The sequence below is a fragment of the Pristis pectinata genome, chromosome 38 (genome assembly GCF_009764475.1).
Source record: "Pristis pectinata isolate sPriPec2 chromosome 38, sPriPec2.1.pri, whole genome shotgun sequence".
Taxonomy (NCBI): Eukaryota; Metazoa; Chordata; class Chondrichthyes; order Rhinopristiformes; family Pristidae; genus Pristis; species Pristis pectinata.
The window spans coordinates 8,485,678-8,505,401 of NC_067441.1; the positions used below are offsets into that span (position 1 = coordinate 8,485,678).

The 19,724-nt window shown below is 49.6% G+C and overlaps 1 protein-coding gene across 2 annotated transcripts in view; it reads right to left on the reverse strand.

The window, feature by feature from the left end:
- The window catches only part of LOC127587077 (transmembrane protein 151B), a 37,210-nt gene extending 18,348 nt beyond the window's left edge, over positions 1–18,862 (reverse strand). For both annotated transcript variants that reach the window (XM_052045259.1, XM_052045258.1), the window contains exon 1: positions 18,531–18,862. In XM_052045259.1, coding sequence (XP_051901219.1) covers positions 18,531–18,590 — 60 coding nt within the window. In that variant the 5' untranslated portion in view covers positions 18,591–18,862. The remainder of the gene's footprint in view (positions 1–18,530) is intronic.
- Positions 18,863–19,724: the final 862 nt, after the last annotated feature.

Sequence of the window (19,724 nt, forward strand, 5' to 3'; positions counted from 1 at the left end):
TGGCGTTTGACAGAGAGAGCGAGAGAGAAACAACATGGATAATGAGAGAGACAAGAATTCTGCAGACGCTGGAATCTGGAGCAATACACAAGTGCTGTAGGAACTCAACAGGTCAGGCAGCATCTATGGAGGGAAAAAAAACAGTCGACAGTTTGGGCTGAGACCCCTCATCAGGACTGGCTGGCTTCTGCTCTTTTCCTTTCCAGTCCTGATAAAGTCTCGGCTTCAAACGTTGACTGTTTATTTCCCTCCATAGGTGCTGCCTGACCTGCTGAGTTCCTCCAGCACTTTGTGTACGGATGAAGAGAGGATGTTTCCTCTTGTGGGAGGGTCTAGAACCAAGGGTCACCGATTAACTACAAAGAACTGTCCACATAAGATAGATGGGGTGAAGTTCTTTTTGTTTGCAGAGGGTCGAGAGTCTTTAGAACTCCTCCTTAAGGGGCAAGCAGGGTCTTCAAATATTTTATTTTAAGGCTGAGAGAGATAGACAGTTGATAAACAAGGAGGTGAAAGCTCACCAGAGGGTTGAGAGGAATGTGAAGTTGAGGTGACAACGAGATGGATTATTGAATGAGGGAGCAGGCTCAAGGGGTGAATGGTCTCCTCCAATTTTAATGTGTGTGTGAGAGTGGGACTAATTGGATTGCTCTCACAAAGCAGCCAATACAGAATCAATGAGTAAAATGGCCTGTTTCCCGGCCATAACCATTCCATCAGCTGTACCTCCATCCCTTTGGATTGGCTGGACCAAGGAGAGTGAGACAGTCCCAAAGGGAGTGCAGGGAGTGTCCCCTTTGACACTCACCAACTTGTATCGATGCACCATAGAAAGCATCCTATCTGGATGCATCACGGCTTGGTACGGCAACTGCTCTGCCCGGGACCGCAAGAAACTGCGGAGAGTTGTGGACACAGCCCAGCACGTCACGGAAACCAGCCTCCCCTCCTTGGACTCTGTCTTGGTGAAGCAGCCAACATAATCGAAGACCCCAACCACCCGGGTCATTCTCTCTGGTCTTCCATCAGGTAGAAGAGACAGGAGCCTGAGGGCACGTACCACCAGGCTCAAGGACAGCTTCTACCCCACTGTGATAAGACTATTGAACGGTTCCCTTATATGATGAGATGGACTCTGACCTCACGATCTACCTTGTTGTGACCTTGCACCTTATTGCACTGCACTTTCTCTGTAGCTGTGACACTTTACTCTGTACTGTTATTTTTACCTGTACTACCTCAATGCACTCTGTATTAACCCAATATAACTGCACTGTGTAATGAATTGACCTGTACGATCGGTATGCAAGACAAGTTTTTCCACTGTACCTCGGTACAAGTGACAATAATAAACCAATACCAATACTTAGAGATCTGGGAGCACACATGCACAAATGATTGGACATGTAGAGGGAGGCTTGTGGAGGTACACAGCACAGAAACAGGCCCTTTGACCCAACTTGTCCATGCCGACCAAGTTGTCTACTTGAGCTAGTCCCATCTGCCTGCGTTTGTTCCATATCCCTCTAAACCTTTCCTAGTCATGTACTTTCCAAATGCCTCTTAAATGTTGTAGTTGTACCCACCTCTACCACTTCCTCTAGGAGCTCGTTCCATACACCCACCACCCTCTATGCGAAAAACTTGCCCCTCACGTCCCCTTTAAATCTTTCCCCTCTCACCTTAAACCCATGCCCCCTAGTTTTAGACTCCCCTACCCTGGGGAAAATACTGTGACCATCCACCTTATTGATGCCCCTCATGATTTTATAAACCTCTGTAAGGTCACCCCTCAGCCTCCTTCGCTCCAGGGAAACAGTCCCAGCCTGTCCAGTCTCTCCTTATAACTCGAGCCCTCCGGTCCTGGTAACATCCTCGTGAATCTTTCCTGCTCCCTCTCCAGCTTAATGACGCCCTTCCTATGGCTGGGCGACCAGAACGCACAGTACTCCAAGTGTGGTCTCACCAACATCTTGTACGTCTTGAGCTATACTAACATGGCCTCAGGAACAAATACTGAATGCTGTGGTGTCCAGTCACAAAGACGCCTCAACCATTCCCTTCTGCTTCCTGCTACTGAGCTGATATTGGATCCAATTTCGCACTCTCCCTTGCATCCCATGGGCTTTTATACTTTTCATCAACCTGCCACATGATACCTTGTCTTACTGAAATCCCTGTAGAATACATCAAGTGCACCCCCCTCATCGACCCCCCCTTGTTAACTTCACAAAAAAAATTGTATCGTTAATTGGGCAACCCTTTCCCACAACAAGTCCGTGCCAACTGTCCCCAGTTAAACAATATCCTTCTAAATGCAGGTTTCCAATAATTTGCCCACGTATAGCTGGTCGAGCAGAACTGCACACAATACTCCAGGTGTGGTCTCACCAACAATTTGTACAGTTGTAACATGATGTCCCAACTCCTATACTCGGTGGGAAGTAATGTCTACAGGATCCTGGGATTAATAAACACAGGTAAAGGGGTCACGTTGACCCTGTACAGTAGAATGGTTAGTCCACAGCTGGAGTATTGTGTCCAGTTCTGGTCACCACACTCTGAAAGGACAGAGTCCGACAGAGGGTGAAGAGATTTACAGGAACAGTTCTGGGGATGAGGGATTTCAGCTCTAGGGTTGGACTTGGAGAAGCTGAGGTTCTCTTTGGAGCAGGGAAGGTTTAGAGCAGGTTTCACAGGACCAGATCAGGACTGGTTTAGACAGGGAAGACGGAAGATGCAACAAACTGCTGGAGGGACTCAAGTGGGTCAGGCAGCGTCTGTAGAGGGAAACGGACAGTCGACGTTTCAGGTTGAGACCCTTCATCTGGAGAGGTTTTGTTTTGTTTAGAAATTTAAAGAGAAGGAACAAGTAGCTATAATAGCTGTTGTTAACCAGAATGCGACAACCACACAGACAAAAGTGCCCCAAAAGTCAGATTAGACAAAGTTATTGAAACCAAGAGGCTCTTTATCAAAATGCATGCAGCCTTCGTAACAAGAGAGGAATTAGAGCCACAGAAGGAGTTAATGGGCACGATCTAACACTCAGTACAGAGATGTGGTTGCAAGGTGACCCGAATATTCTGCAGCACTTGACATTTCAGAGAGCGTGGGAGGGAGGGAGGGGAGAGCTGCAGCACGAAAGGAATGAGGGTAAAAGGAACTCAGAAGATCGGGAGTCGATTCCGTTTGAACTTTTGACGAGGAGAAATCAGCGGCGGGACAGGTCCGTGGACCCTTCAAGACAGCCGTACTGTTAAACGGACAAGAACCAATAGAGACTTGTATTAAATGCAAAAATAACGGGGCGGCATGTGCGTTCAAATAGACAGAAAATCAAGCTGGTGAATCAGTTTTCACGGGAGTTTATGGAATCCCCAGCACCCGGTTATCGCCCAATCAAGGAACTCATTATATTAGATCTCATCACACGTGGTGAGACAGGATTAACTATTAATCTCATTAGAGAGGACGCTCTGGGAAAGAACAATCATAAATTAGCCTTAACAGCACAAAAACAGGCCCCTTCCTCACTTACACCAAATCCCATCTTGTTCTGCCCACATTCCCGTCAACTCCCCCCAGATTCTACCCCTCACCCACACACCAGGGGAGCAATTTACAGCGGCTGATTAACCCACCGACTTTGGGACGTGAGAGGGAACCGGAGCACCCAGGGCAACCCACGCGGTCACAGGGGGAACGTGCAAACTGCGCACAGACAGACAGACAGACACACACGCACACACACAGAACCAATGAATTTCATATTCAATTTGTTGTTGACAAATCAGGACTGAAACTAGAGTTTTAAACTTAAACAAAGGCCATTGCATAGCTATAAGGGAAGAATATAGAACAGTAGATAAAATAAAATGTCACATGTACATCGAAACACACAGTGAAAGGCATCTTTTGCGTAGTGTTCTGGGGGCAGCCCGCAAGTGTTGCCACGCTTGCCGGCGCCAACATAGCATGCCCACAACTTCCCAACCCGTACGTCTTTGGAATGTGGGAGGAAACCGGAGCACCCGGAGGAAACCCACGCAGACACATGGGGAGAACGTACAAACTCCTTACAGACAGAGGCCCGATTTGAACCCGGGTCCCTAGCGCTGTAATAGTGTTATGCTGACCACTACACTACCATGCCAGCACAGGAACAGACCCTTTGGCCCACAGTGTTGTGCCAAGCTTAAGACATCTAATTAAATGAATCCCTTCTGCCTGCACTTGGTCCATATTCCTCCAAGGGTTGATTGGGAAATTAGATTAAAGTTGTGGATGATTAGAGGCAGACATTTAAAAACGTATTTCATAATCCTGAACGATACACTCCGCTGTGCAATAAGGACCATGGGAAAGTGATCCATCTGTGGTTTTCTGAAGTCGTCGAGGATGAGATCAGGTGGAAAGTTAAGGCTGATAAAATTGCAATGAGCAGCTGCAGGCTGAAGATTTGGAGGATTTCAGAAAAGAGCAACGGATGACTGATTAAAGAGGCAAGGTCAACGTGACCACAAGCTGGCAAAAGAGGTAGAAACAGTTAGTGGGGGGCTTGAACAAGTACAGGTAGAGGTGGAGAGCAAGTGGGGTGGGGGAGCAAGTATTACTGCTATCTCATGGCTCCAGTGACCTGGGTTCCATTCTGACCTCAAGGCGGCAACATCCAAAGATCCCCACCGTCTGGGCCGTGCCATCTTCTCGCTGCTCCCATCGGGCAGGAGGTACAGAAGCCTGAAGTCCCCACACCACCAGGTTCACTAATGACCACCTTGAACTAAAATGGACTTTTTTTTGCTCTAATTGTGTTCTTTCTTGTAAAAATTGTGTATAATTTATGTTTAATTTAGGTTTTTCTTGTGAATGCTACTTATCTGATGCTCTGTGCCTGTGATGCGGCTGCAAGTAAGTTTTTCATTGCACCTGTGCACACACGGACATATGCATCTGACAATAAACTCGACTTTGACCTTGACCTCTTGGGTCCACGCACTCCCCCTGAAGGTAGAGTCACCGATATATTGGAGGCGGTGACAGATGGATTGTTGGTTGGCAGGGGAGTTGAGGGTTGTGGGGAACGGCGGGAGAGTGGAACTGAACCAAGACCAGATCAGCCGGGATATCACTGGCTGCCAACACAGGCACGAGGGGTCCTGGGCCAGGCCAGCAATTATTGCCCGGGACATGCCCTCTTCTCGTTACTACCATCGGGGAGGAGGTACAGGAGCCTGAAGACCCACACTCAACGTTTCAGGAACAGCTTCTTCCCCTCCGCCATCAGATTTCTGAATGATCCATGAACCTATAACTTATAGATTTGTATGTCTTGCACTGTACAGCTGCCACAAACAACACATTTCACGTCATATGTCAGTGGTAATAAACCTGATTTAGATTAGTCCTACTTGCTGGAAAAACATAGCCCTGTCCTCTGTGAGAATTCCCTCACATCCTGGCCCTTCTATCTAGGATCCAATTGTCAGTGACAGGGCCAGAATAATAGAATAGTACAGGAACAGGCCCTTCGGCCCACCATGTCTGTGCAGAACACGATGCCAAATTAAACTAATCCCATCTGCCTGCACATGGTCCATATCCCCCCACATTCATGTTCCTCTCTAAATGCCTCTTAAACACTTCTATCGTATCTGCTTGCACCACCTCCCGTGGCAGTCCATTCCAGGCACCCACCGCTCTCTGTAAAGTACATCTCCTTTAAACTTTCCTCCCCTCTCAGCTTAAAGCTACGTCCTCTAGTATTTGATATTTCCACTCTGGGAAAAAAGAACCCAACTATCTACACCTCTCATAATTTTATAAACCTCTATCAGATCACCCCTCAGCCTCTGACGCTCCAGAAAAAAAAAACAATCTTAAGTTTGATCAACCTCTCATAGCTAGTACGCTCTAATCTGGGCAGCATCCTGGTGAACCTCTTCTGCACCCTCTCCAAAGCCTCCACATCCTTCCTGTAACGGGGCGACCAGAACCGCATACAATTCTCTGCTCGAACTGGCCAAAGTTTTATACAGCTGCAACGTGACTTCCAAACTTTTATTCTCAACACCCCAAATGATGAAGGCAAGCATGCCATACGCCTTCTTTACCACCCTAACTACTTGTGTTGCCACTTTCAGGGAGCTATGGACTCAGACCGCAAGATCCCCCTGTACATCAGTGCTGGGTCCTGCCATTAACTGTAGACTTTCTCCTTACATTTGACCTCCCAAAGTACAACACCTCACACCTGCCCCGATTAAACTCCATCTGCCATTTCTCTGCCCACATTTCCAACTGGTCTATATCTGCCAAATCCTTTGATAGCCTTCCTCACTGTCCACAACTCTGCCAATTCTTGTGTCGTCCGCAGACTTACTAATCAACTCACCTCCGTTTTCATCCAACTTACCTGACATACCTTCATGACATCCCTTTAAGTGTAAGTTTCTGTCTGCCATTTTGTGAATTTGTCTGTACGTGTTTTCTACGCCCGTACATGCAACTCATTTGCAAGGAAACAAACTGCCGGGGAAAACTCAGCAGGTCGAGCAGCATCTGCGGAGGTCAAGGGATGGTCGGCGTTTCGGGTTGAGACCCTGTATCAGGACTGTTTGCTGCTTCACCCACCAAGTTCCCCAGCAGGATTTGCAGTCGCTCGAATCTCGATGCAAGTTGTTTGGATTTGCTTTTCTATAAATAACAGCGTATGCACAGAGGGTGTATATTGGTGTTTGCATGCGTGTATATATGCCAGTGTAAATGTCTGTGTGTGTGCATGCATTTCTATATATGGATGTGTACATTGCTCTGTGCGCATACATGTACGTGAGAGTGCGTGTGAGCAAGTCTGTGTGCAGAGTGTGCACATACAATGGAGGTACACGTGCATGGGTCTGTACGCAAGAGTGTGTGCATTTCTGTAATAGGTGTATGAGTGCGTGCACACCTGTACACGAGTGCACGTGTACATGAACGTGTGCAAGGGCAAAGTGATTTGGAATATCGCTGCCCCACAAGTCTAAGGCTTCACGGGTTGGCAGCACGGTAGCGTAGTAGCGGTCAGTGTGACGCCATTACAGCGCCAGCGACCCGGGTTCAATTCCGGCCGCTGCCTGTGAGGAGTCTGTACGTTCTCCCCGTGTGTCTGCGTGGGTTTCCTCCGGGTGCTCCGGTTTCCTCCCGCGTTCCAAAGACGTACGGGTTAGGAACTGTGGGGCGTGCTATGAAGGGTGGCGACACTTGCGGGCTGCCCCCAGAACATTCTCAGTAACGTAAAAAGATACATTTCACTGTGTGTTTTGATGTACGTGTGACCAATAAATAACCTTAAACAGCCACAGCCGAGAGGTAGAAGTCAGTTGGAAGACACAGAGTCTGTGGTTAGACAACCACTGTAACAGATAACGATGCATCGAGCGATCTGATGCTCGGGGGTGTGATCAGAGACTGCGGTCACTGTCCAAATTCCACTCACAACTCTTTTATGAGCTGAACATTCAGTACACCCTGAATGTCTGGCATAGCCTTCCACGGATGAGGGAAGGGTGGCAATGGGTAGGTGTGGGCAGTTTGTGTGGTGGTGCACTCCTTCAGCCACACACGGACTCGAACTTCCCAGTCCCATCCCCAACACTCCTCCTCCACGTTGAGCAGTGGTGGGTCAGAGTCCTACAGCACGGAAACAGGCCCTTCGGCCCAACTGGTCCATGCCGACCAAGGTGCCCATTCAAGCTAGTCCCATATACCCTCTAAACCGTATGCCTGTCCAAGTGCCTTTTAAACGCTGTTAACGTACCTGCCTCAACCACTCCCTCTGGCAGCTCGTTTTCACCCTCTGGGTGAAAAAGTTGCCCCTCAGGTTCCTATTAAATCTCTCCCCTCTCACCCTACACCTATGACCTCTAGTTCTTGATTCCCCAACCCTGGGGAGAAGACCGTGCGCATTCACCCTATCTATGCCCCTCATGATTTTATACACCTCTATAAGGTCACCCCTCATTCTCTTATGTTCCAAGTAATAAAGCCCCAACCTGCTCAACCTCTCTCCATAACTCAGTCCCTCATCCCTCAGCATCCTCGTAAATCTCCTCTGCACTCTTTCCAGCTTAGTGGCATCTTTCCTACAGCAGGCTGACCAAAACTGAACACAATGTTCCAAATGCGGCCTCACCAACATCTTGTACAAACACAAAAGAACATCCCAACCTCCATACTCAGTGCCCTGACTGAAGGCCGGCGTGCCAAATGCCTTCTTCACCACCCTGTCTACCTGTGGCGCCACTTTCGGGGAACCATGTACCTGTACTCCTAGGTCCCTCCCTTCTACAACACTCCCCAGGGCCCTGCCGTTCACTGTGAAAGTCCTACCCTCAAAAGTCCTTCCCAAAACACAATACCTCGCACTTACCTGAATTAAACTCCATCTGCCGTTCCTCGGCCCACTTACCCAGCTGCTCAAGATCCCTCTGTAAATCCTGATAACCATTTTCACTGTCAATGACACCACCTATCTGAGTGTCATCTGCAAACTTACTAAACGGGGCAGGGCATTTCCTCAAGGAGGCTTCGAGTTCCTCCCCGAACCTTCTCCTCTCTCCACCCAGTGAACCCTTCCCGAGACGGAGTTCGGAATGGCTTCCGTACAGTCGTCGATCAATCTTGAATAAACTCCATGACTCGGCACCCATGGGCCCCCTGGATTGAGGAACCGTCTGTCTCATGTAATTCCTCAACTCACACCAAAACAAACCAGCCAAGACCGACGCTGTACACCCAGACTCACCAGCGATGGGGATACAGCCTCCCAGCATCTACCCCGAGCCATCTCAGAGGTTGAATATCCCACCTTTGGCCTCAGCTCCACTTTCTGGCTCTGTATTCTAAACATCCCTCCAGCTCAGCCTGGAATACATCCATTGGTTCCACCCACAATCTTCTGGGGTAGAGACCACCCCCAGAGGGATGAAATTCCTCCTCATATCTGTCTTACAGCACAGAAACAAGCCCGTCAGCTCACCAAATGGGGATTGGTTAGTTGATAGTCTGCACCACATTCCCCAAATTTTACCCCTCACTAGGGGGGGCAATTTACAGCAGCTGATTAACCCACCGACCCCACACGTCGTTGGGATGTGGGAGGGAACCGGAGCACCCGGGGGGTGGGGGGGGAACAAACAGGGAGAACGTGCAAACTCTGCGCGCGCGCACACACACGCACGCACACACACACAGCGCCGGAGGTCGGGATCGAACCCGGGTCTCTGGAGCCACGAGCCAGCAGCTCTACCCGCTGCGCCACTGTGCTGCCCCATATAGCAAACTCTTATTCTAAAACCATGTCCCTTAGTTCCAGGGCAACTTTCTCCAAGTTTCTGTCCTGCCAATCCCCCTCAGAAATCTCACTGTGTCACCATTTAAAGAAAAAAAATACTTCTGAGATCTTCCTACCAATGTGGGCAAGTTTGAGTTTTCCCCAATCTCTGCTGCATTCTTGCCAGATGGAATTGAACTCAGACAAGTGTGAAGTGATGCATTTTGGAAAGTAAAACTAGGGCAGGACTTGTACAGTAAATGGTTGGGCCCCGGGGTGTGTTGTAGAACAGGGAGACCTAGGGGTACAGGTACATAGTACTCCAAAAGTGTCAACACAGGTAGACAGGGTGGTGAAGAAGGGGTTCAGCGTGCTGGCCTTCATCAGTCAGGGCACTGAGTACAAGAGTTAGGACATCACATTAAAGCTGTACAAGACATTGGTGAGACCACACCGAGAGTATTGTGTGCAGTTCTGGTCGCTCAGCTACAGGAAGGATACCACTAAACTAGAAAAGGTGTGGGAAAGATTCACAGGGATGTCACCAGGACTGGAGGGCTTGAGTTATAAGGAGAACCTGGACAGGCTGGGACTGTTTTCCCTGGAGCAAAGGAGGTTGAGGGGTGACCTTGTGGAGGTTTATAAAATCATGAGGGGCATCGATAAGGTTGATGGGCATTCCTATTCAGTATATTGAAAAGAATGAGCAACACGCTGTGTTGTTGGGGCTGTGGTTGGAAGACTTGATTGATAACAGCATCCAACAGTGGTAATTTATCCCTTCTGGGTCCTGGGCCAGGCCAGCAATTATGCCCATCCTTAATTGCCCTCAAGAATAGATTCAGTCATACAGCACAGAAGCAGGCCCTTCAGCCCAATTAATCCATGCTGACCAAGGTGCCTGCCCGAGCTAGTTCCATTTTCTGATAAGATACCTTTATTAGTCGCATGTACATCGAAACACACAGTGAAATGCATCTTTAGCGTAGCGTTCTGGGGGACAGCCCAAAAGTGTCGCCACGCTTCCGGCGCCAACAATATCATGCCCACAACTTCCTAACCCGTACCGGAGCACCCGGAGGAAACCCACACAGACACGGGGAGAACGTACAAACTCCTTACAGACAGTGGCCGGAATTGAACCCGGGTCGCTGGCGCTGTAATAGCGTTACGCTAACCTGCATTCTGACCCACATCCCTCTGAACCTTTCCGATCCACGAAGGAGGGTCCTGACCCGAAAGGTTGACCGCCTGCTTTTCTCCACGGATGCTGCCTGGCCTGCTGAGTTCCTCCAGCATCATCATGTTTTTCAATAGTTGTAGTTGTACCCACGTCAACCACTTCCTCTGACAGCTCGTTCCATATACCCACTACTTGCCCCTCATGTCCTCTTTTAAATCTTTCCCCTCTCACCTTCAACCTATGCCCTCTAGTTTTAGAATCACCTACCCTGGGGAAAGGGGCTGTGACCATCCACCTTATCTACGCCCCTTGTGAATTTATAAACCTTTATAAGGTCACCCCTCAGACACCTTCGCTCCAGGGAAAACAGTCCCGGCCTCTCTTTATAACTCAAGCTCTCCAGTCCTGGCAATGTCCTCGTGAATCTTTCCTGCCCCCTCTCCAGCTTAATGACGTCCTTCCCGTAGGTGGGGCGGAGGTTGAACCGCGCAGTCTGTGTGGTGAGTGAGCCTTCGGTTGGCGGGATGGCTGATGACCTAGCGAGGAGTCTTACAACTACGGGCAGAGTTACAGGGTAAAGGGCCAGCCATTTCAAAGAGATGAGGAGGAATTTCTTCTCTTAGAAGGTAGCAAATCTTCGGAGTTCTTCCAGAGAGCTGTGAAGGGCAGGGTCAAGGCAAGACTAACAGACATTTGAATGTCAAGGGGCATGGGGAGCGAGCAGGAAGGTGGGGTTGAGATCAAGACTGGATCAGCCTTAACCTTACCTTAATGGTAAAAAGCAGGCTTGAAGGGCCGAGTGGCCTATCCCTGCCCCTTGTACCTCAGGCAAGGTACCTCCACAACGCTCGTGGGGTGGGAGTTCCGGGATTTAGACCCAGCGACGAGAAACCAGCGATCCATTCCCAGGTCGGGATGGTGTGCGGCTTGGAGGGGAACCGGCAGGTGGTGGCGCTCCCCTGAGCCTCTTGCTCTTGTCCTTCTGGGATCACAGAACAGTACAGCGCAGGAACAGGCCCTTCGGCCCACGCTAACTGTGTCGACCGTGACGCCAATCCAAACTAATCCCATCATCCTGCACATGATCCATATTCCTCCATTCCCTGCTTGTACCCACTTCCATTACCGACCCTGGCAGCCTGTTCCAGGCACCCACCACCCTCTGTGTAAAGAAAAACTTCCCCCACCCCCTCACCTTAAAGCTATGCCCTCTAGTATTTGACATTTCCACCCCTGGCAAAAGACTGTCGACCCTATCTATGCCTCTCATAGTTTTATAAACCTCTATCAGGTCTCCCCCTCAGCCTCCGACACTCCAAAGAAAACAACCCAAGTTGGCACCCCCTCTCCTTGTAGCTCATACCCTCTAATCCAAACAGCATCCTGGTGAATCTCTTCTGCACCCTCTCCAAAGCCTCCACATCCTTCCTGCAATGGGGCGACCAGAACTGTACACAAACCTCCAACTGTGGCTTGAAGAAAGTTTAATGCAACAAGACCTCTCAACTTTTACACTCGACACCCTGACTGAAGGAGGCATGTATGCCGCACACCTTCCTTACCACCCTATCTACTTGTGAGGCCACTTTCAGGGAGCTACGGACTTGGACCCCAAGATCCCTCTGTACATCAATGCTGTTAAGGGTCCTGCCATTTACTGTGTACCTCCCTGTTACATTTGACCTCTCAAAATGCAACACCTCACACTTCCCTGGATTAAACCCCATCTGCCAGATTTCCATCCAGTTAAGATCCTGCCGAATCCTTTGACAACCTCTCACTATCCACAATTCTGCCAAGTTTTGTGTCGTCTGCAAACTTAACTAATCAGCCCATCTACGATTTATATAGAATCACATACAACAGTGGTCCCAGCACCGATCCCAATGGAACACCACTGGTCCCAGACTTCCAGTCAGAATAACTTCACCACTACCCTCTCTCTTCTATGGCCAAACCAATTTTGAATCCAATCCAAGTCTCCATGAATCCCATGCGCCTTAATCTTCTGGATCAGCCTACCAAGAGGGACCTTGTCGAAAGCTTTACTGAAGTCCACATAGACAACATGTGATGAGGCCCTGCCCTCATCAATCACCGTCACCTCCTCAAAAAAGCTCAGTCAAGCTTGCATGGCAAGACCCCCCTGCACAAAGCCACGCTGACTATCCCGAGACTATCAGCTAGGCAGATGGGTGGAGGAACAGCAAATGGATTTCGACTTAAATAAATGCGAGGTCATGCATTTTGGACATTCAAATCAGGGCAGGACTTATACAGTGAATGGCAGGGCAACGATGAGTCATAGAGCACTACAGCACAGAACCAGGTCCTTCAGCCCATCTAGTCCATGCAGACCTGATCTTCTGCTTAGTCCCACCTACCTGCACCAGGACCATATCCCTCCAAACCCCTCCCATCCATGTACCGATCCAAGCCTCTCTTAAATGCTACAATTGAACCTACATCCACCACTTCTGCTGGCAGCTCGTTCCAGCCTCGCACCGTCCTCTGAGCGAAGAAGTTTCCCCTCGGATATTTTGCCTTTCACCCTAAACCTATGACATCTAGTTCTAGTCTCGCCCAACCTGAGGGGAAAAAGCCTGCATGCATTCACCCTACCTATACCCCTGTAGTGCTCTATGGCTCATCATTGCCCTGCCATTCACTGTATAATTTTGTATACAAGATCTCCCCTCATTCTCCTACGGTCCAGGGAATAAAGTCCCAAACTATTCAACCTATCCCTATAACTCACGTCCCAGCAACATCCTTGTAAATTTTCTCTGCAATCTTTCAAGCTTATTGATATCGTACTCCCGGGTCCCTCCGTTCCACAAGGGCACAGTTTGCTGAAAGTGGCCACGCAAGTAGACAGGGTGGTGAAGAAGGCGCTTAGCACGCTGGCCTTCACCAGTCAGGGCACTGAGTTTAGGAGTTGGGACATTATGTTGCAGCTATACAAGTCATTGGTGAGGCCGCGCTTGGAGTACTGTGTACGGTTTTGGTCACCCTGTCATCGTTAAGCTGGAGAGGGTGCAGAAGAGATTTACGAGGATGCTGCCTGGACTAGAGGGCCTGAGTTATAGGGAGAGGTTGGCCACGCTGGATCTTTATTCCTTGGAGTGCAGGAGAATGAGGGGTAACCTCATAGAAATTTATAAAATCATGAGGGGTGTGGGTAAGGTGGACGGTCATCGTCTTTTCCCCAAGGTTGGGGAGTCCAAAACTAGATGGTACAGATACAAGAGGGGAGAGATCTAAAAGAGACCTGAGAGGTAACTTCTTTACACAGAGGATGGTGAGTACCTGGAATGAGTTGCCAGAGGAAGTGGTCGAGGTGGGTACAATTGCAACATTTAAGGGGCATTTGGATAGGTACATGGAGGGGAGGGGCTTGGAGGGTTATGGGTCAAATGCAGGCAACTGGGACAAGCAGGGAGGATACTGTGGTCAGCACGGACCAGTTGGGCTGAAGGGCCTGTTTCCATGCTGTACTACTCTATGACTATGAGCAAGTTTATACTTTTCCAGATGCAATCCTATCCCTAGGAATTTTCTCCAACAAGTTCCTTGGAGGTTTATGCCACAAAATGAGGCCATTCATCCACTGCATCACGCAGCTGAGAAATAGCTGTCCAGCCTGCTCCCATGTCCCACCCCTGGGTCTATAAACCCGTAAGGCACAGTAGTTCATGAGCACACCGAGGTAGTATTCAAAGTGAAGAGGGTTTCTGCCTCAACCACTCTCTTGCCTCCCCTCCTAACAATTGTTCCAAATTTTCAGTCCATGGTTATTGAAAACTCTACAAATGGAAACAGGCTTCAGACAGCTTCTTGGTGGGAGGGGGGATGGGTTTGGGAGGTGCTGCCAGAGTAGCCTGGATGAGTATCACAGCTCGGTGAGGCAACTGCTCAGCCGAAGACCGCAAGAAACCGCGGAGAGTTGTGAACGCAGCCCAGTCCGTCACACAAACCAGCCTCCCCTCCACTGACTCTGTCTGCACTTCCTGCTACCCTTTCTAAAGCAGCCGACATAATCAAGGACCCCTCCCAGCCCAGTCATTCTCTCTTCTCCCCCCTCCCATCGGGCAGGAGATACAAAAGCCTGAAAGCACGTACCACCAGGCTCAAGGACAGCTCCTATCCCACTGTTATCAGACTCTTGGACGGACCTCTCACACGCTAAAGATGAATTCTTGATCTCATTGTGGACCTTGCACCTTATTGTCTGCCTGCACTGCACTTTCTCTGTAACTGTAACACTATATTCTGCTTTCTGTTGTCCTTTTGTACTACCTTGATGTACTTATGTATGGAATGACGTGTCTGGATGGCACGCAGACAGAAGATTTTCACTGTACCTCAGTACATGCGACAATAATAAACCAATTACTAAGACGGTGCGCACTGCAGTCACTGTGTGCCGGTGGTGGAGGGAGGGGAGTGTTTAGGGGGTGGATGGGGTGCCGTTTGAATGGGCTGCTTTGTCCTGGATGGTGTCGGGCTTCAAGAATTGTCGAAGCTGCCACTCACTCAGGCAAGTGGGGAGTGTTCCATCACACTGACTTGAAGGTGGGGGAAACGGCGTTGAACAAGGAGCCTCCTCCAACACCAAACCGCCAGAGGAACTCGGCGGGTCAGGCAGTATCTGTGGAGGGAGAGGGGTGGTCAAGACCCTGCACGAGGACCCCGTTCCAACCATTGGGGTCTCTCTCTCTAATCACCAAATTCTGCTGCAGCCACTTGTGGGAACAGCGCTTACAATGACACGGTTGGCAAAAGGTACCTTCAACATTCAGCCAAGCACATGTACCATTTAAATCAGGCCCCGTCATTCAACGCCAGACCCCAGGACCGGAAGAGGGGTTGTTACACCTTGCCCAATCTTGAAACCAACATCAGCGTCTTTACTTTCTTAGAAGGTTGAGGAGGTTCGGCTTGTCACCGAACACACCAACAAACTTCTAAGGATGTGCTGTTGAAAGTGTCCTGACTGTATGTGTCATGGTCTGGGCGGCAATTCGAATGCGCAGGAACACGAGAAGCTGCAAAGAGTAGCGGACTCAGCCCAACACATCACGGACACATCCCTCCCCACCATCGGAAGTATCTACAGGAGGCGCTGCCTCGAGAAGGTATCTATTATCGAAGATCCCCACCATCTGGGCCATGCCATCTTCTTGCAGCTCCCATCGGGCAGGAGGTGCAGAAGCCTGAAGTCCCCACACCACCAGGTTCAGGAACAGCTACTTCCCTTCAACCATTCGGTTCTTGAACCGACCGGCACAACCCTGATCACTGCCTCAGTACAGCAACACTGGGACCACTTTGCACTACAATGGACTTTTGTTCTAATTGTGTTCTTTCTCGCAAAAATTGTGTACAAGTTATGTTTAATTCATATTTTTCTTGTGAATGCTGCTTACCTGACGCTGTGTGCCTGTGATGCTGCTGCAAGTAAGTTTTTCATTGCACCTGTGCACACACGGACTTGTGCAGATGACAATAATGGATCTCTACACTGCAGTCCAGGCTAACTGCCCATACACCACGTGAGCATTTGTTGGCTCTTTCTGAGCACACAACCTCTGTCTCATAGACCTCCACACCCAACTTTCTAGAGAGGAACTTCCCCAAATCCCAAACCATTGTAACGACATTTGACCCACTTTCAATCCAGCTCCAGGCACAGCAAGCAAATTCAAAGGACCACCAGATCATACAATGGTACAACAGAGGGAGACCATTCAGCCCCTCGAGCTGTTGGAAGTGCAGGAAACTTTCTGCATTTAAGAGGAATAGATAGAGTGGACGGCCAGCGCCTCAATACAAGAGGGCGTGGCTTTAAAGTAATGGGTGGGAAGTTCAAGGGAGATATCAGAGGGAGGTTTTTCACCCAGAGAGTGGTTGGTGCATGGAATGCGCTGCCTGGGGTGATGGTGGAGGCAGGTACATTGGTCAAATTCAAGAGATTGCTAGATAAGCATATGGAGGAATTTAACATAGAGGGATATGTGGGAGGAAGGGGTTAGATAGTCTTAGGCGAGATTTAAAGGTCGCCACAACATTGTGGGCCGAAGGGCCTGTATTGTGCTGTACCGTTCTATGTTCTACGTTCTACGAAACCACCACCATTCCCAACAATGTTTCCATATCAGGAGACCACTGCAACTTCAGGGGAAGTCCCACCACAACAAGGAGTGTGAGGGGCATAGATAGGGTGAATGCACACAGTCTTTTCCCCGTGGTTGGGGAATCAAGAACTAGAGGGCATGAGGTTTAGGAGAGATTTAATAGGAACCCCAGGGGCAACTTTTTCACCTAGAGGGTGGTCCGTTTATGGAATGAGTTGCCAGAGGAAACGGTAGAGGCAGGTACAATAACAACATTTAAGAAGGTCCCTCCCAGGAGGCAGAAGATACAAAAGCCTGAAAGCACATACCACCAGGCTCAAGGCTTCTATCCCGCTGTTATAAGCCTATTGAACTGTCCCCTAGTATGATAAAATGGACTCTTGACCTCACAATCTACCTCGTTATGGCCTTGCATCTTATTGTCTGCCTGCACTTTCTCTGTAACTGTAACACAATATTCTGCATTGTTATGGTTTTCCCTTGTACTACCTCAATGCACTGTTACAATGAAATGATCTGTATGGACAGCAAGCAAGTTTTTCACTGTACCTTGGTACATGTAACAATAATAAAACAATTTACTCGGACAAGTACATGGGCAGGAAAGGTTCAGAGGGATATGGGCCAAACACAGGTAAATGGGACCGGCTTCGATGAGAATCTTGGTCAACACGGACCAGTTGGGCCGAAAGGCCTGTTATCGTGCTGTATGTCTCCATGACAAATAAGGCAGCGTTGAGCCAACCCTAACAGTAGCTGCTAACTTTACAGCACTGCAGGCTGTCTGTATTTCTGGACACACTTCCATGCAGCACAGAAGCAGGCCCTTTGGCCCGTCACGTACATCATGTACCGGCTTCCAACCAATCCCAGTCAATTTTCCTATGTCAACAGTCACGCTTCAGTTGCAGACTCCAACCACTAGGTGACGGGAGATTTAGAACAAGATTTTTTTTTAAAAGAAACGACAATGGATATTTTGCAATATTTTAACCAACAAAATCTTGACATGAAGTCAGGCTTTCCAAGCCTACCCTTTGCCTCCAGCCACGGACCTCCCAGTTCCGACCCGATCCATCCCCTTTATCCGGTCACATTTCTCATCCCGGCCCACAGTGCAGCAAAAGCTGCTTCAGCCATAATTCCCAACAAAAAAATACCTGGGGGCAAGGGAAAGTTAGCCGGGATAAGGGGAGAAAGTGGGGGGGGGGGTAAGTGAGTAGTGGGAAAAAGTCTCTCAAAAGGGCTAGGAAGTGAGCGATGGGCAGAATGGCCCCTTCCTTTCCAAAGCCACAAGTGAGAAAAAAAAACTGCATTTCAACCACAACCAGGGAGAGCTTGTACACACCTTTAGCAGGTGTGTATCAATTTAATCCACCAGCCCCCCCCCCCCCCACCACCACCACTCCCTTTCTCCCCTATAGGTTAAACCCTGCGTCCCAGGATCAAACAGCAAGATGCCCTCTACCCCTCCCCTGCCCGAGGTTCTTTCTAGAGCTTGAAGCAGACGATGTCAGAGAGAGTGTGTGAACGGCAAACATCACTGCAATGCAGCCATGTAATCCCATCTCTCCCCCCCCCCCCCCAGCTCTCGCCACCCTTTAAGACAAATTAAATTTCATGTCTGCCAGCGGAAAGGGCAAAACTAATGGGCAGTGATACCCCCCCCCCTCCTCCTCCCCACCGGCTGAGATTTAGCAAAGCAAATACTCTTGCACCAACATTTAAAACAGGCTGAAATCAACACTGATGGAAGGTGTGGGGTTATTTAATCCTCTGTCAAGCCCACCCTGATGTTATTCGGTGGGTCGCCCGGTTGCTATCGTCACAGCCCAGCCAGGGAGGGGAGGGGAGGGGAGGGGAGGGTGTGTTACCCCCTTGTCTCGAGTCTCACCTCTTCTCTGGTCTCACGGCTGGGGGCTCCGTCCACTGCCGCTGACAGGCTTGGCATCATCCTGCTCAGCCAGCGAGGTAGCACCGGAGCAGCCCGGAATCGCCATGTGGGAAGAGCCAAGTCATTTGCGCTCCGTCCGCCCGCTGACACCCTCAGTCAGATCCGTCCCTTACACATGCAAGCTCAGGACACACATGCATGCCACAGGGAGCCCAGCAAAAATAATCATGAAAAATATTTTTTGATGCACCCTCCCAGATTTTCACTGAACTACAAACGCAGCCAGAGTTTGCAGATTAATACATCCACACCTATTGCTGGTCGCACTAACACTTCATTGTCCCTGGTCTGTACAATTTGTGTTTAACACACATGCCTGACGTCATTCACCTTGGTTCTGGGAGAAGCCGCCTGCAACATTTAAAGGGGCAGGGTCAGGGGTTTGCAATCCTTGAGGAGGTGAGGGCTGTGTCTGAACGAGCTGCCAGTGGACGTGGTAGAGGCAGGTACATTGACAACATTTAAGAGGGCACTTTGGACAGGTACACGGATAGGAAAGGTTCGGAGGGAGATGGGACCAGCTCAGAGGGGTACCTTTGGCAAGCATGGACGAGTTGGGCCGAAGGGCCTGTTTGTAGGTCAGGCCACTGGTTCGGTCGAGCAGCGAGGTGTGTCGGCGCTGGAGCGGGGGGGGGGAGGCGGGCGGTTTACCGGATTGATTCGATAGAGGTTTACAAAATGATGAGGGGCATAGACAGAGTAAATGCGAGTAGGCTCTTTCCACCCAGGTTAGGAGAGAGAACTACGAGAGGACATGGCTTAGGGTGAAAGGGGAGAGGGTTAGTGGGAACATTAGGGGGAGCTTCTTCACTCAGAGAGTGGTGGGAGTGTGGAACAGGCTGCCATCTGATGTGGTAAATGCAGGCTCACCCTTGAGTTTCAAGAATAAATTGGATAGATACATGGACGGGAGAGGTCTGGAGGGTTATGGACCAAGTGCAGGTCAATAGGACTAGTGGAATAAAGTTTTGGCACAGACTAGAAGGGCTGAATGGCCTGCTTTCCGTGCTGTAGCGTCCTATGGTTCTACTAGGCCGAGGTCAGGGCTGGGGGATTCTCGCCACCAGGAGGGACTGTCTGGCGTGGGCGTGTCTCCTCGGGTCAGGGACTGAGAGAGGATTCGCTGAGTCAGAT